The sequence below is a fragment of the Gymnodraco acuticeps genome, unplaced genomic scaffold (assembly GCF_902827175.1).
Source record: "Gymnodraco acuticeps unplaced genomic scaffold, fGymAcu1.1, whole genome shotgun sequence".
In the NCBI taxonomy this organism is placed as follows: domain Eukaryota; kingdom Metazoa; phylum Chordata; class Actinopteri; order Perciformes; family Bathydraconidae; genus Gymnodraco; species Gymnodraco acuticeps.
In genome coordinates this window covers 65,950-90,578 of record NW_022990371.1, presented here as the reverse complement: position 1 = coordinate 90,578, position 24,629 = coordinate 65,950, and the positions used below count along the sequence as shown (strand labels likewise).

Genomic DNA, 24,629 nt, shown 5'->3' with positions numbered 1-24,629 from the left:
TCAAAAGGTCACAGAGCCTTTTCCTGGCTTCAAAAGAGAAACAGGACTTGTTTCTGAAAAAGAAGCCTAGTCTAACCCTCAGCTTTTTAAGCAGATTAATGACCTGAAGTTTAAAAGTAAGACAATCATCAAGCCAGATACCTAGGTATTTATAACAGGTAACCACTTTGAGTGGTTTTACATATTTTCTTGATTAGTGATAACAAAAAATGACAAAAAGTACACACATACACACACCTGGAACGCCTCAATACGACCCCTTTGTTTACTTCCTATGTAACACTCACGCTTCTATTGGCCAGCGCTCAATCACATTGTACGTGATAGGATAAGGGGCGGGACATCTCTAAGCAGAACATTTGAAATATATGTGCTTTTTAAGGCGAAAAGTAAAACGTTATTATGGGCTTGTTTGCATTAGAGACAGGTAGCTACTTTGTCATAAAATCTCACATCAATTTTTTCGACAATACCCTATTTTACAATAGCTAGGCGTTAAAACGGTGTTGTAATTGTCAATATTGCGTCTCTTCAGTAACATAGTGGTGAAATCAGCGTCCATCTTTAAACAGTCTGTGCCCTGAGACACACACACATGAACTTTGGTTGACGCCCATCGTCTCATGTCGGCTCCCAGACAAAACGTGAAGCTCCATCACCACCACCACCATTCACCGCTCTGTACGCTACTGTGGCCTCCAGGTCCAAACCCCCAACCCCCCCTTTACTCCGTCACTCTCCACTTCCTCAAATGTAGGTCACTTCCAGCTGCTGCAGGAGTGTTTGTTTGCCTGGCTGTCACCTCTCATTACACCCCCATCTCCCCCTACTCCTGCTCAGAGGTCATGAACGAGGCCTTAATGCATGCCTGCTTTCTACGACTCGATGTTCACACAATGATGGGCAGAACCATGAAACACATCGTGGATTATTAATGCTATAGAAAGCACAACATAGTGTGAGGTTTGGTCGAGCAAATGTGTATTTATTTCCTCTTGTTAGAGGGCATTTATGTAATGATGTGGCTGCCAAACTGCTGGAGCTTTAGTAATATTAATAACCTTTATTTATATAGCACTTATATAAGTGCTTTTTTAAAGCTGTATTCATTGATTTGTTTGTCTTTTCTTTGTCTATTCATCCTGTTTCAACCTTGAGTTTCTGCACAGTTGCAGATAAAGATCAGTCTAGACTTCTATTAGTTTTATTATACTAGAATTAGATTCCAGTGGTTCCTGCGTAGGACTGTTTCCTACTGCTGCGATCCAAACAGTTCCAATATTCCCTCCAAAGCATTGTAAAGTCCAAAAGTCCACATTTATTGCAAAAAGATGGAAGTAATCATTTCCAAAATTCACAACATGTTCTTATCCAACAATTTTGTTCTGCTTCGATCGATATTTGTTTGTGTTAGGCTTTTCAAAAACAACATTTTAGTTGCACACAAAATGATGTTAGCACCATAATTCTGTTTTTTTAAATAGATAAATCGTCTTCAAATATATTGTGTCTTACACACCAACAGTCCTACTTGCAAATATATCCTTATATAATCACAGAAGGTTAGGACAAAATGAAATGAAAGTGATATATACATTACTTAAATCCTAATTAATATGCAGTTAACACTATAGAACGCATTTACAACGTTAAATCATTTCTCTTTTTGAAATGATGACTCCAATCAACCTTGTGTCATCCACCAGATTATACTTTGGGCTTTATTTTCTCAATGGATGTAAATGGGGTTTAATTTGTGAGTTAACAGAAATATCTCATTCTCCACAGGCAAATCTGTTCAAACTAAAAGACGTTAGCGCCATAAATTACATTCATACAAGCAACATATAATATGTATTGGCGCTGTAGTGACGGTAGAAGGGAGAAACCAGACCTCCAGCTGCCTGCACACGATGTTGGAAATGCATGTGAAATATGAATGACTTAAATCCTAATTTGTCAACACAAGTCAAAATGAAGTTACAATGTTAAATCATTTCTCTTTTGAAACTCCAAAACCACCTTGTGTCATCCACCAGATTACACTCTGGGCTTTATTTGCTCAATGTGTTTTAATTTGTGATGCTAGTAGTACAAGTTAACATCAAAATCTCATTCTCCACGGGCAAATCTATTCAAATAAAAACATTTTATCACCTTAAATACGAGCAAAATATCGATGTATTGGCGCTGTAGTGACAGCAGCAGCATCTGGCTGCTCACGATGTTTATCTCTCTCTCTGCACAGATTTTCCCTCGGAGGCTTATCGTTATTAGAGTCATTTCTCTGACCTTTGTTTGCCCCCCCCAGTCTCTGCTAAATCCATTCAGAGCTGTCACACTGTCTCCAGCAGCGACACACACACACTCTGGGTCACAATGAACACATACCACGATCCCCAGGAGGGAAACACATGCTGCGAATGGCACGCTGCAACTCAATTTATGTAGCCGGCTGCAGCCTTTACTGCCTCTAACTGGTGCTCGTCACTTTGCATTAGAGGGGCTCCTCGTAGGTAAACAGTCCTGTGTGTAAGCAAGGGTCACTTAGTTTGTGTTTATGATGAAATAAGGAAGATAGTGGCTACTACTTGAGCCAGTTTGTTTTTAGGTTAGGCTTTTATTGATCCTCAGAGGGGAAATACAGTGGTTGTTGCAGCAGCAGTAGAACAGACATAAGTAATAATAATAATAGACTTTATTTATATAGCACCTTTCATACTTGACGCAGCCCAAAGTGCGACAGAAAATGACAATAAAAAGTGAGGAACATCATTTAAAAACAAGGTATAAACAAACAGAAAGTTATATAACTGAACAATAAAACATGAACAGTGACACTACTTGTTGGGGAAATATGTCCCAAGGCCCATAACTGTGACCCAGTTTATCAGTTCTGTCCTGACTGAGCACACGCACCTGTAACCTTGGCTGCTGTGCTCTCAGTGCTCTCTCCCTGCTCCTGCCTGTTGGCGTCAGCTGATAGAGGTGTTATGGTTCTATCTTGTTCTGCACAATGTTGATTATTCTCTCTGAACTAGCTAAATACATCTGGGGTAGAGTTCTTCAGGATTGACGTGGCAACCATACTTGCCAACCCTCCTGATTTTCGCGGGAAACTCCCGATTTCATTGCCCTCTCCCGGTTTCCTCCCGGGGTCATATTTCTCCCGCATTTCTCCCGATTTCTGACCAAATCAGATTTACTCAGGACTGTTTCCACTCGGACTTTAATACAGCTACACCATTGTTTGGTTTCCGTGGAAGCGCGTCTCTTTAGTAGCGCGCGCAACTGAAAGTCTGAGAGGGTGAGCCGATAGTCACAGAAAGCAGAACAAGAATCGACAACTATACCCTCTGCTCACTCCTTTCCTGAAAAATACAGGTCCAGCCTGCTCCATCAAGGATGGTGCTACAGGCTGCAAGGCAGTGCACTTACAACTACAGTAAGCATGTGTAGATGTTAATCTAACAGCTCCGGCGATCAACTAACACCCCCCCCCCCCCCCCCCCCCCCCCCCCCCCCCCTGCGGTGGTTTTTGATGATTTGATTTCTGAGGTCTCAAGGTTGGCAAGTATGGTGGCAACTCTACCGTGAAGTCAGGACCTCTGGCTCTTTGACTTGTTTTGTGAATTCTCTGGCCGAAGCTCCTAAATAACCCATCAGTGTTTGACATCAAAGCTCTCCCCGTGTCTCCTTTTGAGTCGGTGACATTGCTACACAGAAGTTTCCCCCACACTACTAAAAATATTACAATTGCCCCAAATTATAATTTAAACAGAGAGGTCTTTAATTTAGTTTTTAAAATGCCAATTGAGGTTGCTGTTCTACTGTAAGATCCAATGGGAGGCTGTGCCACAGTGCAGGGGATGAATATAAAGAAAACATTATTGATTAGAGGTCAGTTTATAGGAAAGAATAATATGCGATAAAAACAGAAGAAAAAAGCCGATATTCGGTTTGCATTTTTAAAACTTGGCACCAATACAAGTATGCCAACATGGCTATTATCACTTCCTGTCTGCATTTTACCCATGCATTAAAGGTGGGGTAGGTCATTTTGGAGAAACCAGCTCGAGTGCGCTAGAATGTGAAAATACACAGCCGGAGAAAATCTTCCACTTCCTTCCAGAGCCCCTCCTCCAACACACACGAACGCGCACATGACCAATGAGGGCACGAGATAAGTTTGTGCCCAGATGGAAGGCTGACAGGCAGGTAGGCCATCCAGTTACTTTAGCCGGCTCAGATGATTGGTCGAGCTTTTTACAGCGTCACGGCTTCCACAGATTTTTTTTATGGATCTTTTGTCAAAGCCCTTCAGATATTCATTGCTATCGGGATGTTAAGAGCATTCCATGGAATATAACAAAAAGTGTAACTCGAGCCGGTTTCTCAAACTTACCTATCCTAGCTTTAAGATTGAAACACTTTGATACCGAATACATATCAAACACTTGGGATATAGGAGCTTATGTTTCTGTGTATGAGATGTATGGGTGTGTAAGCCTGATGGAAAACTAAGATATTGATGATCTTGTAGAGTAAAAACCACACTAAGTGGAAATCTGCATGCTGTTTGTTAAGGTTCGACAGATTTCTTCTTTTGGTAGTTTTGGCTACCATTCTGTTTTGTATTAACAAGAGAGAACATATGGGTTAACAGTTAAAAATGTACCTTGAAAGCTTCCATAACTGAGCACCATCTGACAGTTTGCTGACCAAATGCATCACAACAACAAAACACTGCTTTCTTTATCCTCATGTAATGCTGATTCTTATCTTGTTTGAATCTCCTCTGCAAGATTATGTTCGACGCATATTTGAGAGCTGCTTGCTGCAATCTATTTGTCAAGGCTCGTTGAATTTTTTATCATATTGACATGAAGATAAATAATTCAAACAAAGGATTTGTGTGTGTGAACATGAGCACTGAGCTCTCAGGGGTTCCTGTTGAGGATGTGAAAGAGAGCTTGGATAATTCATTGTGTTTCGTTGAAGATTTATAGACGGAGTGTAATCTGAGTAGGAGGCAAAAATGAGACTTCAGTTTCGTGGTCAAACCGAACTAAGAATAGCTTAAAGTGTAATATTCACAACCCCTCTTTGCCCCTTATTTTCTAGCCAACAACTGTCCGTCCCATCCCCAACGTCTCCTCGTCAGCACATGCCCTCAAGGCTCTTTTGTAATTCGGAAATTATTTTTCTCTGCTGCGGTTTCCTGTTTACTGGATTCTCTCTTTCCAGTGCCTCATCTTCCTCTTGTCTCTTTGCAGGAACTCGTGGCCAGAAGCTCAGCCTGCAGTCGGCGCAGAACCTCCTGCAGGAAGAAGTGGACCGAGAGGAGGAGCAGTCAGAGGTAAACAAAATCAAAACACTCCTAATGTGGAGCTCTTGTTCTTGGAGAATTGTTAGAAAAATATCGCTGGTCACCGGCTTGAGCTTCAGTCTCAGGATCCATGTATTTGTGATCCTCTCAAGAATGGAAGTAGTCATCACATACAGAGCATCAACTAGTTCCTGAACAGTGTCCTTCACATGCTGATATCCAAGAGAGGGAGTTACACAGTCACAAGATGGAGGAATACCGGTTCTTGTAGATAATCATACATCCTGTCATGCACCAAATAATGTTTGTTCTCAAAATGTTGGCTTTTTTCTGAAAATCCCAAAATTCGGACTTTCTCAAAATCAAAAAAATTCTAATTCGGACTTTTCTCAAATTCTGACTTTTTCTCAAAATTCTGACTTTTTCTTAAAATTCTGACTTTTACTCAAAATTCTAACTTTTACCAACAAATCCTTACTTTTTCTCAAAATCCTGACTTTTTCTCAAAATCCTGACTTTTTCTCAAAATCTCAAAATTCGGACTTTTATAATTTATTTTTTACTTTTACAAACAAATCTGACTTTTCCCCATAATTCTGACTTTTTCTCAATATTCTGAAAGTAGTCATCACATACAGAGCATCAACTAGTTACTGAGCAGTGTCCTTCACATGCTGATATCCAAGAGAGGGAGTTACACAGTCACAAGATGGAGGAATAGAAAGCAGTATTCAATGTTTACTTCAGATTAGCTCCACGTCAGAAATGAGCATGCTTGATGTCTCTCTCCATAGAGGCTGAATCATCATGTTAATCACATAGCTATCATATGCCTCAAACAGTCCTGATGCTCTTCTAGGTAATCACACATCCTGTCATGTTCACAGCTACAGTTGGGTACCTTTTGGTATCATTGTTCACTCTCAGATTGAAGGAATTACATTCAGTGTTTTCCCAACAGAATCAAGCTGGTTTCATCACTCTGGCAGCCACAGGGGTTTAGAAAGGCTGCTGCAGTGAGGCTGTCCAACATCTGCGAGCAGCTCAACCCCACTCCCACCATCAAACCTCTGCCCAAAATTTTCCCCCTCCACATAATGTACACGTGTTCTCACAATCCTGCATTTCCATTTGACACCTTAAGGCTTTTGGTAAAAGCTTGTATCTAGCAAACCCACTCTCTGCATATGACTACAAACTGGCCGCAGGAGATGGACTCTTTAATAGTAGAGACACTACATACTGATATAACTGAATCTTTAACGTAGAGACACTACATGCTGATATACACCTGAACATCAGCAGGAGAGGACTCTTTAAAGTAGAGACACTACATAGTGATATTACACCTGAACATCAGCAGGAGAGGACTCTTTAAAGTAGAGACACTACATACTGTATGAACCTGAACATCAGCAGGAGAGGACTCTTTAAAGTAGAGACACTACATACTGATATACACCTGAACATCAGCAGGAAGAGGACTCTTTAAAGTAGAGACACTACATACTGATATACACCTGAACATCAGCAGGAGAGGACTCTTTAAAGTAGATACACTCACACTACTGGATATTACACCTGAACATCAGCAGGAGAAGGACTCTTTTAAAGTAGACCCACACTACATTTACTGATATACACCCTGAACCATCAGCAGGAGAGGAGGACTCTTTAATAGTTAGGAGGACCACTAACATACTGATATACACCTTAACATCAGCAGGAGAGGACTCTTTAAAGTAGAGGACACTACATACTGATATACACCTGAACATCAGCAGGAGAGGACTCTTTAAAGTAGAGACACTACATACTGATATACACCTGAACATCAGCAGGAGAGGACTCTTTAAAGTAGAAGACACTACATACTGATATACACCTGGACATCAGCAGGATGAGGACTCTTAAAGTAGAGGACACGACATACTGAAATACCACTCTGAACATCAGCAGGAGAGGACTCTTAAAGTAGAGACACTACATACTGATATCCACCTGAACATCAGCATGAGAGGAACTCTTTAAGTAGAGACACACATACTGATATACACCTGAAATCAGGCAGGAGAGGACTTCTTTAAAGTAGAGACACTACATACTGATATACACCTGAACATCAGCAGGAGAGACTCTTTAAAGTAGAGACACTACATACTGATATACACCTGAACATCAGCAGGAGAGGACTCTTTAAAGTAGAGACACTACATACTGATATACACCTGAACATCAGCAGGAGAGGACTCTTTAAAGTAGAGACACTACATACTGATATACAGTGAACATCCAGCAGGAGAGGACTCTTTAAAGTAGAGACACTACCATACTGATATACACTGGGAACATCAGCAGGAGAGGACTCTTTAAAGTAGAGACACTACATACTGATATACACCTGAACATCAGCAGGAGAGGACTCTTTAAAGTAGAGACACACTAGAGATACACTTAATACTGATTATACACTAATACTGAATTACACTGAACATCAGCAGGATGAGGATCTTTAAAGTAGAGACACTACATTACTGATACACCCTCTGAACATCAGCAGGAGAGGACTCTTTAAAGTAGAGACACTACATACTGATATACACCTGAACATCAGCAGGAGAGGACTCTTTAAAGTAGAGACACTACATACTGATATACACCTGAACATCAGCAGGAGAGGAACTCTTTAAAGTAGAGACACTACATACTGATATACACCTGAACATCAGCAGGAGAGGACTCTTTAAAGTAGAGACACTACATACTGATTACACCTGAACATCAGCAGGAGAGGACTCTTTAAAGTAGAGACACTGCATACTGATATACACCTGAACATCAGCAGGAGAGGACTCTTTAAAGTAGAGACACTACATACTGATATACACCTGAACATCAGCAGGAGAGGACTCTTTAAAGTAGAGACACTACATACTGATATACACCTGAACATCAGCAGGAGAGGACTCTTTAAAGTAGAGACACTACATATGATATACACCTGAACATCAGCAGGAGAGGACTCTTTAAAGTAGAGACCACTACATACTGATATACACCTGAACATCAGCAGGAGAGGACTCTTTAAAGTAGAGACACTACATTACTGATATACACCTGAACATCATCAGGAGAGGACTCTTAAAGTAGAGACACTACATACTGATATACACCTGAAACATCAGCAGGAGAGGACTCTTTAAAGTAGAGGACACTACATACTGATATACACCTGAACATCAGCAGGAGAGGGACTCTTAAGTAGAGACACTACATACTGATTATACACCCTGAACATCAGCAGGAGAGGACTCTTTAAAGTAGAGACACTACATACTGATATACACCTGAATATCAGCAGGAGAGGACTCTTTAAAGTAGAGACACTACATACTGATATACACCTGAACATCAGCAGGAGAGGACTCTTTAAAGTAGAGACACTACATACTGATATACACCTGGACATCAGCAGGAGAGGACTCTTTAAAGTAGAGACACTACATACTGATATACACCTGCACATGATAATATTACAGTCCCTTATAATAAAAAACACTTTTGTCAACATGGTGCATCAACACACAGTCCCTTTTTAAATCCTTTGTTTTCTTTTAGCCTTTAATCTGGACAGCGGAGGAGTCTCTTTCCCACACGGCTGCTTCAGGCTGGGATTGATCACCTCCCCACCTCAAAGGCTCCCGATCAATACCTCCATGACTCAGTCATTAAAGCTGCTGTCCCACTGATTGATTAAGCAACACCCAGCTCATGCCAAACAGCCTCTCTCCGCCTCGGTACATTCGTTTATTAGTGTCATACATCACTAAATGTTTGCCTCAGGTGTGCTATATCTTCGCCTTCGATTTTCCGGATAAATACACAACGAGTTTAGAATATGTACGCCTTACCAGAGCTCTATGTTTAATTTAGAAGACCTGAATCAATACGAAGATACATCTTGTCTTCTGATCTTGTTTGGGATTCGGCGCTCAGAGGGGCTTTGCTTCAGTGGACAAAAGACGTCCTGATTTTTGTAGATAGTTCCACGAGAAATGCAGCCGTTTCCAAAACATCTTTCAGAATTTAGATGAACTGCAACTGTGAAAATCTGGTAAATCACGCTTCCCCTGTTTTTGGCCTCAATGTCAGATAAGCTTCTCCTTCTGTGGCCTAAAGTCAAACAGGCTCTCTTGTTAAGATTCCTCATCAGGTACCAACATGAAAACAGATATCTGACGTGTTGTTGTCATCTTATGAGTCTACAGTCGTACAAATGTCCCTCCAGCTTTTTAAAGAAAGCTTGTTTTGACTGTGCACAGATACAGTATCTGCTGAGCCGAGGGCAGAGCGTTTTGGGGTTTTAACTCCAGTCACAGATTTATTTTCCCTGCTGATTATTATGCATTTAAGCTGTCGGGTTGAAGCCAAAAGGGAAATTATTTTGTCAGACCTGCTCTTCTGCCAAAATGATCTTTTCCCCTGTCGTGCTTTTTGTCATGCACAAAAAAAACCCTGTACTTATGTTTTAATGATGAACGATTTTCCTGCAGAAAGCTTGCCGTTTCCACCAGATTTCTCTTTTTTCCTTCTATAATATCAAGGGAACCAGGTTTTTTGTTTCTAATATGCATCAAGGATCCATTTACTGCAATAAAAAGTAAACTGAGAAAGTAGAGAGCACTTCAAATACAAGTAAATACTAATTATCTGTTAAATATTATATAGTTTTGGACATTATCTGATCAAATAAACTCGGTAATAACTAAATAAAATTGTACTTTTTAAAAAACTATGACACAATTAAACCCTTTTCGACAACACTAACTAACTTGGACGACTGATTGATAGGTTTGATTTCTTTCTGATACATTTAGGGGGGCATTACTGTAATTATTTTGCAGATTCATTCATAAAATAATAACTAATAGTGTCTAAATATCTGCATATTATTAGAAACCCAGATATATTCAGGTGTTTAAAGACAAAAGAAATAAAAAGACAAAAGTGCATTAAAAAGCTGGGAATCAGAACATTATTCAACGGACTAATCAATTATCCAACTGGTTGGCATTTCATTTCTGACAAATGTTACTACTATTCATTTTCCCTCTCGTTACATCTGCCATTTTAGTCTCCTTCATAAAACACCTTATATTAAAACAAGTGAAAATGGCAAGAAATCAGCAGCGACGAGTTCATGTTGGTCTTAAATTAAATATTAATCTGAAACAGTAATCAAATATTCATCTGTGTCTTTACTCGACACGCATCATTTGGTTTATGAACATTACTCTTAAGATTACTGTCTACACACACACACACACACACACACACACACACACACACACACACACACACACACACACACACACACACACACCACAACACACACACACACACACACACACACACACACACACACACACACACACACACACACACACACCACCACACACACACACATTAAAGTAAATGAGCTTTCCTGTTACAGCAGCTGTTGTATTTTTGGCAGAAAGGCAAATAACAGTCCCTGCGACCCTGAGGTTATTTAACGTGGTCCTCCGCACCAGATGGAGAACCTCTCAAGGCACAGCAGGGGGGAGATTAGGGGCTGAAGGCAGGGGGGGGTGTAATAAACCAAAAACACCAACCACACCATAGGGTTGACCGGTGGCAAGCGACTGTTAATGAATAATAAGCATGTGGTCTCTGATTTAACCTCTAAAACTGACAAATATGGGATTTTCATTATTTTTCTAAGTCTTAGCAAAACTTGTAAGAAAGCGTCTGTTTAGGAAAAAGGGAAAAAGGAACATTTATTCTCAGATTTAGCATTAAAACTGACTTAAGGTTTGTATGTCTGTATTAATAGGTGTTGTCTGTGTATCCCAAGCATGATATTGTGTGCCAAAAAGCTCCATTCTAGTCCAACAATTATTACAAATTCATCGTTTTTTTGACATTTATTGCGCTGGGTGATATGTTCCTTTATTACCTGTAGTTTATTTTAAGTAAGTCCAACATATATCATGCTGTGTGTATCAATCCGCAGCTGAAAATAGTCCCCAAATTGAGTATTTACTACGGTTTGATTCGCTAAAGAACTAGAGTGGTCTGCAGCTTCTTAAATACAGGTCACACATATATCGTTTTTAATTGTGTATATATGTTAAAGTTGTGTAGCAATTAATCAATCTTTATATATATATATATATATATATATATATATATAGCACAAGTTATAGATCAGAAGAGTAGAGCATACAAAGTCTCATTCAAAATAATTAAACCAGTGAAATAAATCAAATAAAAGCCAGGGTCAAATTGTGTTTCCGTCAAAGTTATCGACACTCTGCTTCCCTTTTTCATGAGTTTTGATTACATGAGAATGATAGAATGAAACCAGACTTTTAAACTTGATACAGTTTCCCTGTTTCAGGACTTTTCTAGATATCTTTAAACAACACTGGAGTTTTCCTCTCTGAGTCCTCGTTAATGAACAGCAGGTCAATGAGTTCAGAGAGGAGGAACCAGGGCAGCGGGAGAGAATCAGGTCAGAGGGGACATCGGAAACACAATTAGATCAGAGATCATCGATCAAAAACAACTGTCAACCATTTTAAAATCCAATATTCAGCTCAGACTTTTCTGTAGATCAAAAATGCCCAACATTTGATGATTCCAGCTTCTTAAATGTGAGGATTTTTCTTGCATTTTTGAGTTTTGGACATTTTGTCGAGCAAATAATCTATAATTTGAGAAAGTGTTCACAAATGTAGCCTTAAGGTGAATCCCTAGATCAGGGGTGGCCAACCAATCAGAGGTAAAGAGCCAATAATTGTCCTGTGTTACTGCAAAGAGCCACATCATACAGTACACACAGGCACACATGCTGGGTGTATGTCCCCCGACCTCTCTCTCTCTCCTTCTCTCTTTTGCTCTCAACCTTTCTGTGTGCTCCCTCACTCTCTTCCTCTATGTGCCCCTCTCTATCTCTCACACATACAAAATGAAAATCTAAAAATGAACAATAATTGACACACACACACTCACACACACACACACACACACACAATACAGAAACACATAGGCCTACCTCCGCTCAGCCAGATTTCCTATAAATGTCACAGTCCATGATATTGACAGAAATTGACTTAAACCTCTCCTACCAGTATTAAGACCAGAGGCCAGTTATTGTCAATCATTAATATTGTGTCTCACACAAACTCTCAGTTAAAAACATTTGAAAAAAGTAGTTATCTTACTATGCATGTTGCTTCTTGAAATGTGCAGAGGATGTGGAAGGGGCTCAAATGCATGAAAGGGCACATTTGCGATCTTTTTCTCCCTGTCTGTATCTCACACACAGATTCATGACAGTTATTTAAAAATAAATGAAAATAAATAAAGTGTATTTTTGTTAATTCTCCTCACATGACATCTCAACTTTTACCTAACCGTCTGACTGACAGAAGCTCTGCTGACAGAGATGCACTTTCTCTCTTGTTTATTTCTTTACCGCGAATCACCTAATTCGGGAGCCCTTCTGTGCCAGTAGCCAGCTTTCCGGGAGCAGGCCTTCTCACATACACATATACAACTGCAAATTGTTACCGTTTTGATTTGACAACATTATATTGAGTTATTACGGTTTTATCTGAGTTATATTTCTGCCAATCGGAAGCAGATCTCTCCCTTCACTGTCACATCGCGAGTGCAGTAAAGCCCGCCTCCAGTACTGCAGGATCTGCATTTTGATTGGCTAAAGCACTTCTTTGTTGAAAACTCTGTGTCACGATTGGGCTGGAACTTGTGTGTTGTTAACCCTTTGTGAACTGGGATACATATGCGCAAAAAAAAAAAAACACAATTAAAATTCGATATGAACGGAGGAGCCGCATGAGACTGGGCAAAGAGCCGCATGCGGCTCGAGAGCCGCGGGTTGGCCACTCCTGCACCTAGATCTTATTCTATCAGGTAAATTAATTTTGTAATAGTTATATTCATTCAAAGTATTCGATTGAAGATCTAACTGGATGTGAAAAGATTATCCAATCATAGAAAGTCAATCATTTAGGCATAGAAAAATAACTTGCTCAGAATACAGATATTCGGTTGAATTTCTGCTGGAGATTCTTCATTTATTACACCATTTAAAACATGTATTTTATTAGTTTTTTTAAGCATCTGTACTGGCAGCACTGTCAGGAAAGCATACAGTGTTTCCTCACGGTATACATTTGTCCAAGTTCTACAAATATGAACCTGAAAACCATCAAAATTAGACTTCTGGAGCTTTACGTGAGCCTAACTTTTATCAAGACTGCTTGAAAGTGATCAGAAATACATCTATTCTATGCACACAGGTGTTTCCTTTCATCCTGACAAACTGTTCTCACCCTTTACCTGAACAAAGTCTGTCCTGTTTGTTCAGGTAAACAAGCCGTGTTACAGGGAGCTGCTTGTGTGAATATGCAGGACCGTGAAATCAGGTTCAGCAGCTGAAATGTATTTCTCTAATTCCTCTCTCCTCCATAATGGAAACCTATTTAACACGAATCAGGTTCCTGCAGAAAGCCAAGCGTGTCTTTACTGCTGAAGTACACACACACACACCATGTATACATCACTTCAGGGGACATTACATTGACTTGCATGCGAAGCTGACAATTGAGCGGCCCGACCAAGCAAGGAGGCAGAGGCAGAACGTCCAAAAATATAACCCGACGTGGGCATTTATTAAAATCATACACATATGATATGACACAGCCTCAATCTGCTGCTCCTGTGCGCAAAGTTCACAGCCTCAATCCTGTTGTTCTCCTTGCACACATCCTACCAGCCACAAGGATCTCACACACCCTATCAGCCTCCCAACAGACAGGGAAACAGAGCCTAAATACACACACTAATCAGCACAACAAGACACAGGTGAGGGGGGAGGAGACAACACAGGACACCAGGTGCACACAATTACCCGGCCTGAAGCAGTCAGTCCATAGTGACAAAGTTACCTTCGTCACATTTCCTTCCCCCCTCTCCCCAGGAAGCACAGTGTATTTTACAACCTCCTTTTCGCTCCAATCCTTGGGTTTCTCCTCGGCTGGGACCCGTTTCTCTTCGTCACGACGGCGTTCCCGCTCCTCGATCTCCTGTTGACGAGCGCGCTGCTTTCGTTCCTGCTCCTCGAGTTTGCGCAGACGCTCCTGGTACTCCCGATCCTCCTCCTCTCGCTGCTCATGTTCAATGCGTTCAGCCCTCTCAAAGTAGTCAATCTTTTTCTCCTGGTTCTTCAGGCGCTCCTGGAGTTCCCTCTTCTCCTTCTCCAGCTGCTCCACCTGCTTGTCTCTCGTCTCCTGCTGCTTGTTTCTCGTCTCCTGCTGCTTGTTTCTCGTCTCCTGCTGCCTCAACAGCCGTGGCCCCCTGGTCCGTTCCAGGCATAGCCACCCCCAGCTGCGGTTCCTCTCTTTGGTCCCTCTTCTTTCCTCTCAAAATTTTCACTTCCTTACTTGGTCAAATCCCACTTCTGACACCAATTGTGAAGCTGACAATTGAGCGGCCCGACCAAGCAAGGAGGCAGAGGCAGAACGTCCAAAAATATAACCCGACGTGGGCATTTATTAAAATCATACACATATGATATGACACAGCCTCAATCTGCTGCTCCTGTGCGCAAAGTTCACAGCCTCAATCCTGTTGTTCTCCTTGCACACATCCTACCAGCCACAAGGATGTCACGCACCCTATCAGCCTCCCAACAGACAGGGAAACAGAGCCTAAATACACACACTAATCAGCACAACAAGACACAGGTGAGGGGGGGAGGAGACAACACAGGACACCAGGTGCACACAATTACCCGGCCTGAAGCAGTCAGTCCATAGTGACAAAGTTACCTTCGTCACAATGCATTTCCTGGAGACTTATCCTAACCATAACCAACACACGCCTAACCCTAACCAAGTCTTCACCCTAAAAATAATGATTCCCCTTATGGGTCCCCATAAGGGAGGCGAGTCCCCACATTTGACTGTGTAAACAGATGTAGGTCCCCACAAGTATAGTAATGCTCGGCCACACACACACACACACACACACACACACACACACACACACACACACACACACACATACACAGCATCACACTATTCCTCAGAATGTAATTAAGCCGCAATGTTAATAATTACAAGTAAATACATTACTATGTTTTAAGTGGGTTTGCAAACTTTCATACATACATTTGATATCAACCGCCCTTCCCTGGGAGACTGGTCAACACATATAAACTCAATATATTCAATAGCTATTTTACACAATTATGTTTTTAGTTAGAGGCATTAACTTATATTTATTGTAGTTGAAACATAGTCCAGGAGTCCAGGAGTGTTTGTCATACTTACGGAGCCACATCCTACTAAACCCTGTGCAGTCCCTACCCTGCGATCACCTCTCAGATATAACGTGTGTCCCGGTTGTTCAGCGGACAGACGATCCGATGGGAACTCAAACAGACTTGCATCACTTCGCCTTTCAAGCGCTGCCAAAACTAACAATCGCTGCAACACGGCTCTTTTGTTCTGAAGATGAACTAACAGTGACATGTTATAGAGGTCAAACTGTGCCAAAGTTCACGGGGAAACATCCCGACCTAATTAAATTCTCTTTTATTCTTAGAGCAGTTTGTTTTAACGCTTCCCCGCGGACGGACCTCCCTTTGTGTTTTGCCATTTCTTAAATATGAGGATTTTTCGTGCTTTTCTGTCGAGTTTCTGCGGTTTAAAGACTTAGCGATGGACTTTTTATTATTATTTTCTGACATTTTGTACGCCAGATAATGTGTTATTGTGAAAATGTCTCCAGATTGGCCTCTAGGCAAGTATATTTATATAGCACCTTTCAACACAAAGCAATGCAAGGTGCTTTACAAAAATGAAAGAGATTCAGACAAAGGCATTTAAAAACAGTCATTAAAAAGAAAAGATATTAAAAGAAAAAATACATGAATAAAAAGTTACAGTGCAGTTTAAGATGTGAATAGTTCACACAGAAGTTCCACTTTACTGATGCCTTCCTTTTAAAGGGGACCTATCATGCAAAATGCACTTTTGTACGTCTTTTATACATGAAGATGTGTCCCCGGTGTGTCAGGGAACTCACCAAGGGTCAGAAAACACAACCCTCTCTCTTTTCCTCCATACCCAAATCTCTAAAAACGTGGCTGCAACGGAGCTGATACAGACTGATCCAGATTTGAAATTGTTCTGACGTCAGAAGCAAGGAGCTCCGCCTATATGGGCAACTCTCCACCTATCAGGGGAATGAGAGGTTGCGTGGCATGGTAACAGCATGGTAACAGCATGGTAACATGACGCTCGTGCCTCGCCCCCCTCCTTTGCAGGGGGGCGAGGTCAGCTGCAGCTCATTTGCCACAGAATCAGCCCTTGTGAAGACAGGGCTGGAATAGAGCAAATAGAGCGAAATGAGGCATGGCTAAAATACATGATCTGTTTGGTATTTTGAAAAAAAAACTTCACAGACATGTTTTATATAGGTATGGCCCAACAATACATTATTCCAATATAGCATGATAGGTCCACTTTAAGGTTTCTCCGAACATGAGCTGTGTACGCTTGTATGGCACATACGTCCCGAGCAGCACACAGAGAAAAGCAGCCAGGACAAAGTCCCCAGACACTGATTCCCTGGGGTTACTAGCCCCAAATGTTCATTATCCAAAAAACGAATCACAACCACTCAGTTTCAATTAAAAGCAGCGGCAAAAAGAAAAGTCTTCAGCCTGGATTTAAAAGTAAGTTTACTTTAGTTGCATCCCTAGATCTAACTTTATCAGGAGAATCACTTTTTGTATGTGCAGTAGTACTCAATTGCAGAATCAACTGCAGGTGGAAAGATTATTTAATTCATAGAAATGTAACGGTTAGAACTGCGGGTCAGACATGTGTATTTAATTTTTATGTCATCTTCAGGCATTTTTTTAATATCCTTATATTTAAAGTCACATGATTATTAGCAGCCTTGGATCCAACTTTACCTAAGGGACAAACGCCCTGTCAATCAGTAATATTATTCATAAACTAAGTTTTGTCCTTAAGTAGTAGTACAATGTGGCAACTGCAGATGCGTTTTCTTCCTTTTAATGTCAACAAAATATACCGAATTATTACACAGCTTAGTTGAATACTCAGTTCTGACATTTCAGAGGTTAGTAATGCTTGATAACACACCTCTGCTAAGGTAAGGTAAGGTACGTTGATTTATATAGCCCATTTTAAAAGTGCTTTTCTTCCTCATTAACACTTAATAAGAAGACAACAGAAAGGAACACAATAAATAAACATAATTGAATAACAGGTTAATAAAAACCATGCATAAAAGAGATACAGAATAGTTTAAAAACAACATTGTAAATACGGCAGGTGCTAAAACAAGTTAAAAGGCTTCTGGGTAAGCAAGGATCATGGGAGAGAAGGAAAGAGGGCTGGACGTCAGATCAATCAGCAGAAGAAGACCGACAGGAAGTGGTCTTCAATCTCAGAAAAATACATTTGGTAGTCGTCCCCTCGTTATTCCCTTCCTGCTGATGTGTGTTTGTCTTCTTCGCAGGAGCTTCTGGAGAAGTTCATGGAGGGAAACGTGGGCCTGGACGAGTTCCTGGACTCCTTCCAAAGCTCCAGGAAGACGTATCACATCCGCCGGGCTCAAGCGGAGAAGATGCAGGAGGTCGCGAGGAAGAAGAGCCTCAAGTTAAAGAAACCTGCGGAGGATAAAATCAAAATCCAGGAAGTGAGGAAGGAGGAAGTGAGGAAGGACTCCGAGCATCTTCAGGATCCTCAGAGGCCGAATGGATTCGTAGCTCAAGGACCGTTAAGAGTTTTCCAGGTTCGATACGGGTTAACTCCGGCCATTCTCCTCCCACATTATCCTGTTTCTCCCCCTGCTTCAGCGCCATGTTTTCCCAGTAGTAACCCCCCCCCTGAGCCCCAGCTGGGACAGATCCTCAGCCCCAGCAGCGTGATGTCAGGACACCACAGACAGCCGGTGGGGTTAAGGGTCATCGGACAGTTACCGGGAGGCTGGCCTGCGAACGGGAGGCCGGTGAGACTGCAGCAGCTTTACAGACCCCCCCCCCAACAGCCAGAGCCCCCCTACCGATAAGAGAAAAGAGGAGGAGATGGGAGGAAATGGGAGGAGGAGGAATGTTTAAAAAAAAAAAAAGGTTTGGAGGCCGTCCAAAAACAAACGGTGGCTGTTGTCACTATCATGTAAAACTGATCCAGAGACAGGTACAACTGCTGAAGGATCTGTTCTCCATCCATTACACAGGACACCAGAGCAGAGGCAGGGAGGGGAGCTGGAGGTCACTTAACCTAAGGTGAGGGGAGGTGAGGTAACTTAAGGTGAGGGAAGGTGAGATGAGGTCACTTAACTTAAGGTAAGGTGAGGTAACTTAGCCTAAGGTGAGATAAGGTAACTTAATTTAAGATGAGGTAACTTAACTTAAGCTGAGGTGAGGTAACTTAACTTAAGGTAAGGTGAGGTGAGTTAAGGTCACTTAACTTAAGATGAGGTAACTTAACTTAAGGTGAGGTAAGGTGAGATAAGGTCACTTAACTTAAGGTGAGGTGAGGTAACTTAAGGTAAGGTGAGATAAGGTCACTTAACTTAAGGTGAGGTGAGTTAACTTAACTTAAGGTGAGTTAACTTAACTTAAGGTGAGTTAACTTAGCTTAAGGTGAGGTGAGATAAGGTCACTTAACTTAAGGTAAGGTGAGGGTTAGGGATGGGGATGGGCTCCGATAGCCGGATTTGCTAAGCTACTACAATGCTAACGAATCTCTTATCTCTACCTTTCGTCTCTCTTTATGCCTTTTTGTTTTTAAATGGATAACATTTAGACAAATCCTGCAGCTGATTTGAAAGCTGTTTCTGGTCTTTTAAAAGCCATTACTGCATTTACACTCAGAGTAATACTTTTAGCGTGGTCCTTAAGTCGACCCGGTTACGTTTTTTTTGCCTCAAAGAACCCGTCTGAAATTATTTAAGATACAAATTTAAGGAAAAAATAACATTTCCGTACAGCTTACTGTTACGTACCTGTTCACTCCTCCGCAGACTGCATGGAGACAGGAACTCATCAAACTTGAATTCTGGCATTGAAATGGAAATGTGAGCAAGTAAACGGAGAACCAAGGGGTTGGCTAGCTGCTAACCGTTTGTTTGCGGTTCACGGTCAATGCTTGGTCAGCATGCCGCTCAGAATATGATTTTAAGAATAACGGCAGTTCAGGAAGGTCAAGTTTGTATCGTGAGAAGAAGATGTTGCTTTTACTAAACGAGGTTTTATGCAGATATTTAGCACAAATCGATGCTAATGAGCCTCATTCACAAAGACCAGATAAACGACTTGAAAAGTACACAACAGATACGGATACAGATACAACAGGCTGCCATTGATTAAAGACTGTGGTGTTTCTGCCTCGGCCGACATCTTTTATTTTAACTTTGTACCACCCACAGATGCTTAAAGGCAACCTGAGATTATATAAGGAGTCAGATTCGATACAAAAGGCTATCGAACCCCATCCCTACTGAGAAGGAATTCATGTTATTTTAAAATTTTATTATATTTTTATACTTTACAAGAAGGGATGAGAAGCACATCTTTTTAAAGAGAGACATGAAAATATGTCATCGTCCATCCATGCAGTTCTTCCGAAACAGAGAAGCATCAAAGTGAACGACTGCGTCAATAAAAAGGTGTTTTAATATAAATCTCATTGTTCTTCATCTCATCAAGTAACAACATTCATATCCTTGGAATAAACTCTAAAAATGAATGAATGCCGTGGAGGTTAATCCCAGAACAAAGGGAGAAGGTGGTATTTATTAATAATTCCCTGTCAAAATGCGATTTCACGAGCTCACACCGTTTATTTATTCATGTCAATCCTATTTTAAATGGCTGACTTCAAAGCTTCTTGCTTACTGTGCTAAATGAAGAGCTGCTTCTCTCTTTCAGTGTGTTTGAATTTGTATCCCCCCCCCCCCCCCCGCTCCGAAGTGGGATGCAGGGTGAGGGGAATGTAATCTCTATGAGAATAACGGCGCTCTGCAAAGCCACAGAATATAATAGAAGGAGGTTTTCCTTCTCGTGTCGACCTCCTTTAATCCTCATTGCTCATCCTTCAGCATTTCAAACAGTAAAGATCGGGATTGTATATTTTGCTCATTAAAGGGAGAGTTCTGTGTTTTTAATGTGGGGTTAAATGAGGGCTGTGTGGAGTTTATGAAATATCATCAATTAACAGTCACACACATCAGTCAAATGGATCTAATGACTTCAATCAATAGCTGATTATCATAAATGACACATTCGTTGTTCGGGGTGTTCAGCATACAAGACACTCTCCTTCCACTCTTGCAGCGTACACATCCAGAAGAAATCCTGGAAGACTAATGATCAAATGGATCTAATAACTTCAATCAATCATTTTACATTTCATTTTATAATAACATAGCCCATTATCATAAATTACACATTAGTTTTTGGGGGGTGTTCAGCATATGACACTCTGTCCTCGCAGCGTACAATTACGATTCCTGATAAATCTATAGGAACATTTGTATAAATCTTGAGGAGAGCAAAAGAGGAAGGATCCTTCTCCAAGGATACACAGACGTGCAATAGATGATGTGTTTATAGATTAAAACCGATGAAAATGACAACATAGAGAATCTAAATGTCAAAAATCATCCGTGTGTCGCCAAAAAATACCAATTTGGGTAGTCATTAAACAGAAATCACACGAATTGGGAAATGACATCACTTTACTGTAATGCATCCTTTAAAACAGGGGTGTCAAACTCAAGGCCCGGGGGCCACAGCCGGCCCGCGACTTCATTTTATGTGGCCCTGCAAGAGCTTGCAAAGAATGTAATACGTTTATTATACGATTAAATGCCGCTTCACAGAATCAGGTTGCCCATAAACTACATGTCCCACAATGCATTTCGTTTTGTGACATGCCACTGAAGAGACTTGCAATTATTTGCTTTCAGACGTAGTTAATTACTAAGTTATTATCCTCTCCGATAATAATCCAATTCAGAGGCAATAATGTAATATAACACATTATTTTATATCTATTATATATTTATATATATGTATATTTTATATGGTTACAACCGGCCCTTTGAGTGCAACCATAATGCTGATGTGGCCCGCGATGAAATTGAGTTTGACACCCCTGCTTTAAAACAAGGAATCAAACAATACTTGTGTCATGTTACGATATCTTAAATCTAACATGAGATCAACATCATATTGATATATTGCCCGGTCTCCATTGATCATTGATTTGTTAGCTTTGAAAGCACATATTTACTGCCTCCATGCATTAGTGTTTGTGTTATTGTGGGTGATTGAAAACGAACCCTTTTTAAAACCCTGAAATCACACAATAACACAAACTAAATAATAGATATTTGCAGCTGTGCATTACATGCTAAAATGTCCTGGTTTCGTCAATGGAGTCTGGTGGAGTTTTAAAGCGAGGTAAAGAGGTGAGGATATCCAATCCATTTGATTTCTATAGCACATTTAAAAACAACAAAGTGCTGTACATCAACAACTATAAAAACATAGCATACATACATAAAAACAGACAGGACATGAAACAAATGTAAAACACGAGACAATGAAACCAGATCAGAAGCCACCGACTGAGAAACTCTCCTACATGACGTGAAAACAATACAAAACACTATGAAAACCCACATTTAAAAGCACAAGTGTCACCTGGCCTGTAAAAGCAAGTGGGTTTTTTAACGAGATTTCCGTATCCGAAATGTTGCGTACACTTCAAGTGATATTGATTGATTTCCACCTCATCAAACCCCACTTTAAAATATGTGAGCCATCCCTTTAACAACTCATTTAAGTGCATGCTTACTACAGCTTGGCAAAGAACATGAAAATGCCTTGTTCAGGCCAGTATAAAACGTATTTTCAAAGATGTAAAGAGAATATTCCTAATTAAGTAAGAGTTGTAAATGCGTTTCAAGCCTGTGAGGATTTCTTTAATGTTTGATTTTTTACAATTTGGGTTATTTTCAAAGAGTTTTTAAGCCATCATTCTTCAACTAACTGCTGTGAATGAAGCGACGTCGCTGAAAAAGAAGTACAGAGAGATGCAAAGTGTCGGGGGGGGGGGAAAGTTATTCGGATCTTATCAGAGGTTTTTTGTTAGCTGCCCATGTCTGTGGTGTCTTTTCTGATGATGTGAAACGTTACAATTGGTTATCCTTTCATCTCTAAAGGCATGCTGTACGATGATTAAATAATAAACTATCAACAAGTGGTACATTTTAATTCTATAATTCATAATTTTTCTTTGACTTTTGTTGCTTTTTGGTTTATTTATTGTATATTTGAATAAGAAAATGGAAAGTTATTATACAAGCTGTCTGTTGAACTTCCTTTTTAGCAACGATGCCACATTCACAAGGAATACCTTCAAGTGTTATTATAGCAAGAAAAATGATGGCTAAAAGACTCAAATGCAAATAATAATGTCTGGTATCGTTGAATCATCAATAATTACATGTGCCATGGATATTTATTTTTTCCAGATTTGGTGATATTTTATGCAATTGTTTTTCTCCATTCTGAGTTGTATTTGTTTATCGTATTTGTATGTTTATTTTTATTTACTTTCATGCCTTCAATACCATGATTTTGCTTACAATCTCTTACTGAATAAACAAAAGAACACATTGCCTTTTAAACAAAAAAATGTCATTCAATATTTTAACCTTTTCGAATCTGTTTTTCTTGCATCTCCATAATGAGCTTATATCCTGCTGTGTGTCGACCAATGAGTCTTCTGAACCATCAGCAGGAAAGTAAATAAGCACGAGGAAAATGTGAATTTAAGGGATTCACTCCTGATGAAACTGGACACTGGTTCTTCCAAACGTGCAGATCTGAGTCCTCTCAGGAAATAACCTTCACCTAGAGCTCAGATCTCACGTTGCTCCTCTGACCATAAGCACAGCGACGACTGCGTTTACAGAAATACTCCTTTGTATTGCCCTTAAAGGTAGGGTAGGTAAGAATGGAGAAACCAGCTCGAGTGCGCTAGAATTTGAAAATACACAACCGGGAAAAATATGCCTCTTCCTTCAGACTTCCTCACAGAGCCCCTCCTCCAACACACACGAACGCGCACATGACCAATGAGGGCACGAGGTAAGTTTGTGCACAGAACTGATGATATTTTGTTATATATGTATTGTCAAAGCATTTAATATATTCATTGCTATCGGGACATTAAGAGCATTCCATGGAATATAACAAATGTTTCTGAAATAAATTACATGCCCCACCTTTAATTCAAATAATACAATATTGCTGGTTACCAAGCTGTTTTCATACTAAAAATGACTATTTAGAAGTTTTCCGATGGTGGTGGACTTATGCAAAACATATGAAAGTAAGCCTGCAGCAGACAATATCATAACAATTACAAAAGTAAAACACCAGCATCACTCCCTTGAAAAAGAGATCTATGATCTCAAGGGACAATCTGGATAAATAAAGGTTTGAAATTAAATGAAAAATCACCTACCTTAAAAGGACCTTACAGAAACTTATAAAAAAGATGTTTTGTCCCTAAACCTAAAGATATTGACTTAAATGTCATAAAAGAGAGAAAAATCGGAATACCTCCATATTTGAGAGGCTGAAAACAGCATTTAGTGCCATTTTTGCATGAAAAACTGCTTGAAATGTGATTTTTGTCAATCGGCTTAAAAGAATCAGATTTGGTTTATTACCAAACACATTTTCACATAAGGATAAAACTATCATAAAACCAAAGGAAAAAACAATAAGAATACGACAAATAACTGAAAATCTTAATTCAAAGTGGTAATTAAGCAGAAATCTTGATTAGTCAATTTATCGTTACAATAAATTACCCTTAAACCTGAATATTATATCGATACACTTCATGTCTCTTTTGGAAAGGGACTCATTTTTGATATGTCCTCATATTTGGATTAAAAGACAAAAAGTGGAATATATGAATTCCACTTTTCATATATCTGGTGTAAGCGTCCGTGACACCAGATCACCTCATTTCTTTGTTGCAGTGAGATGTAACCGATGAGGGAGTGAAGTTTTGTTTTGCTCGAGTCCTTTAAAGACTTGTATCTGAAGAAGAAAAACAACTGATTAAATTCAGAGCATCTCATTTAATGTTTTTTGAAATAT

The 24,629-nt window shown here is 40.2% G+C and overlaps 1 protein-coding gene across 1 annotated transcript; it reads left to right on the top strand.

Annotated features, from left to right (window-relative positions):
- Positions 1 to 5,276: 5,276 nt before the first annotated feature.
- On the top strand, positions 5,277 to 23,136 carry LOC117551466 (vacuolar protein sorting-associated protein 37D-like; the record flags this gene model as incomplete). Its single annotated transcript, XM_034224379.1, is given in 2 exon segments — positions 5,277 to 5,359; positions 17,957 to 23,136. Coding segments are annotated over 2 exon segments (635 nt in total), but the record flags the coding sequence as incomplete, so codon positions are not given.
- Between the last annotated feature and the right edge of the window lie 1,493 nt (positions 23,137 to 24,629).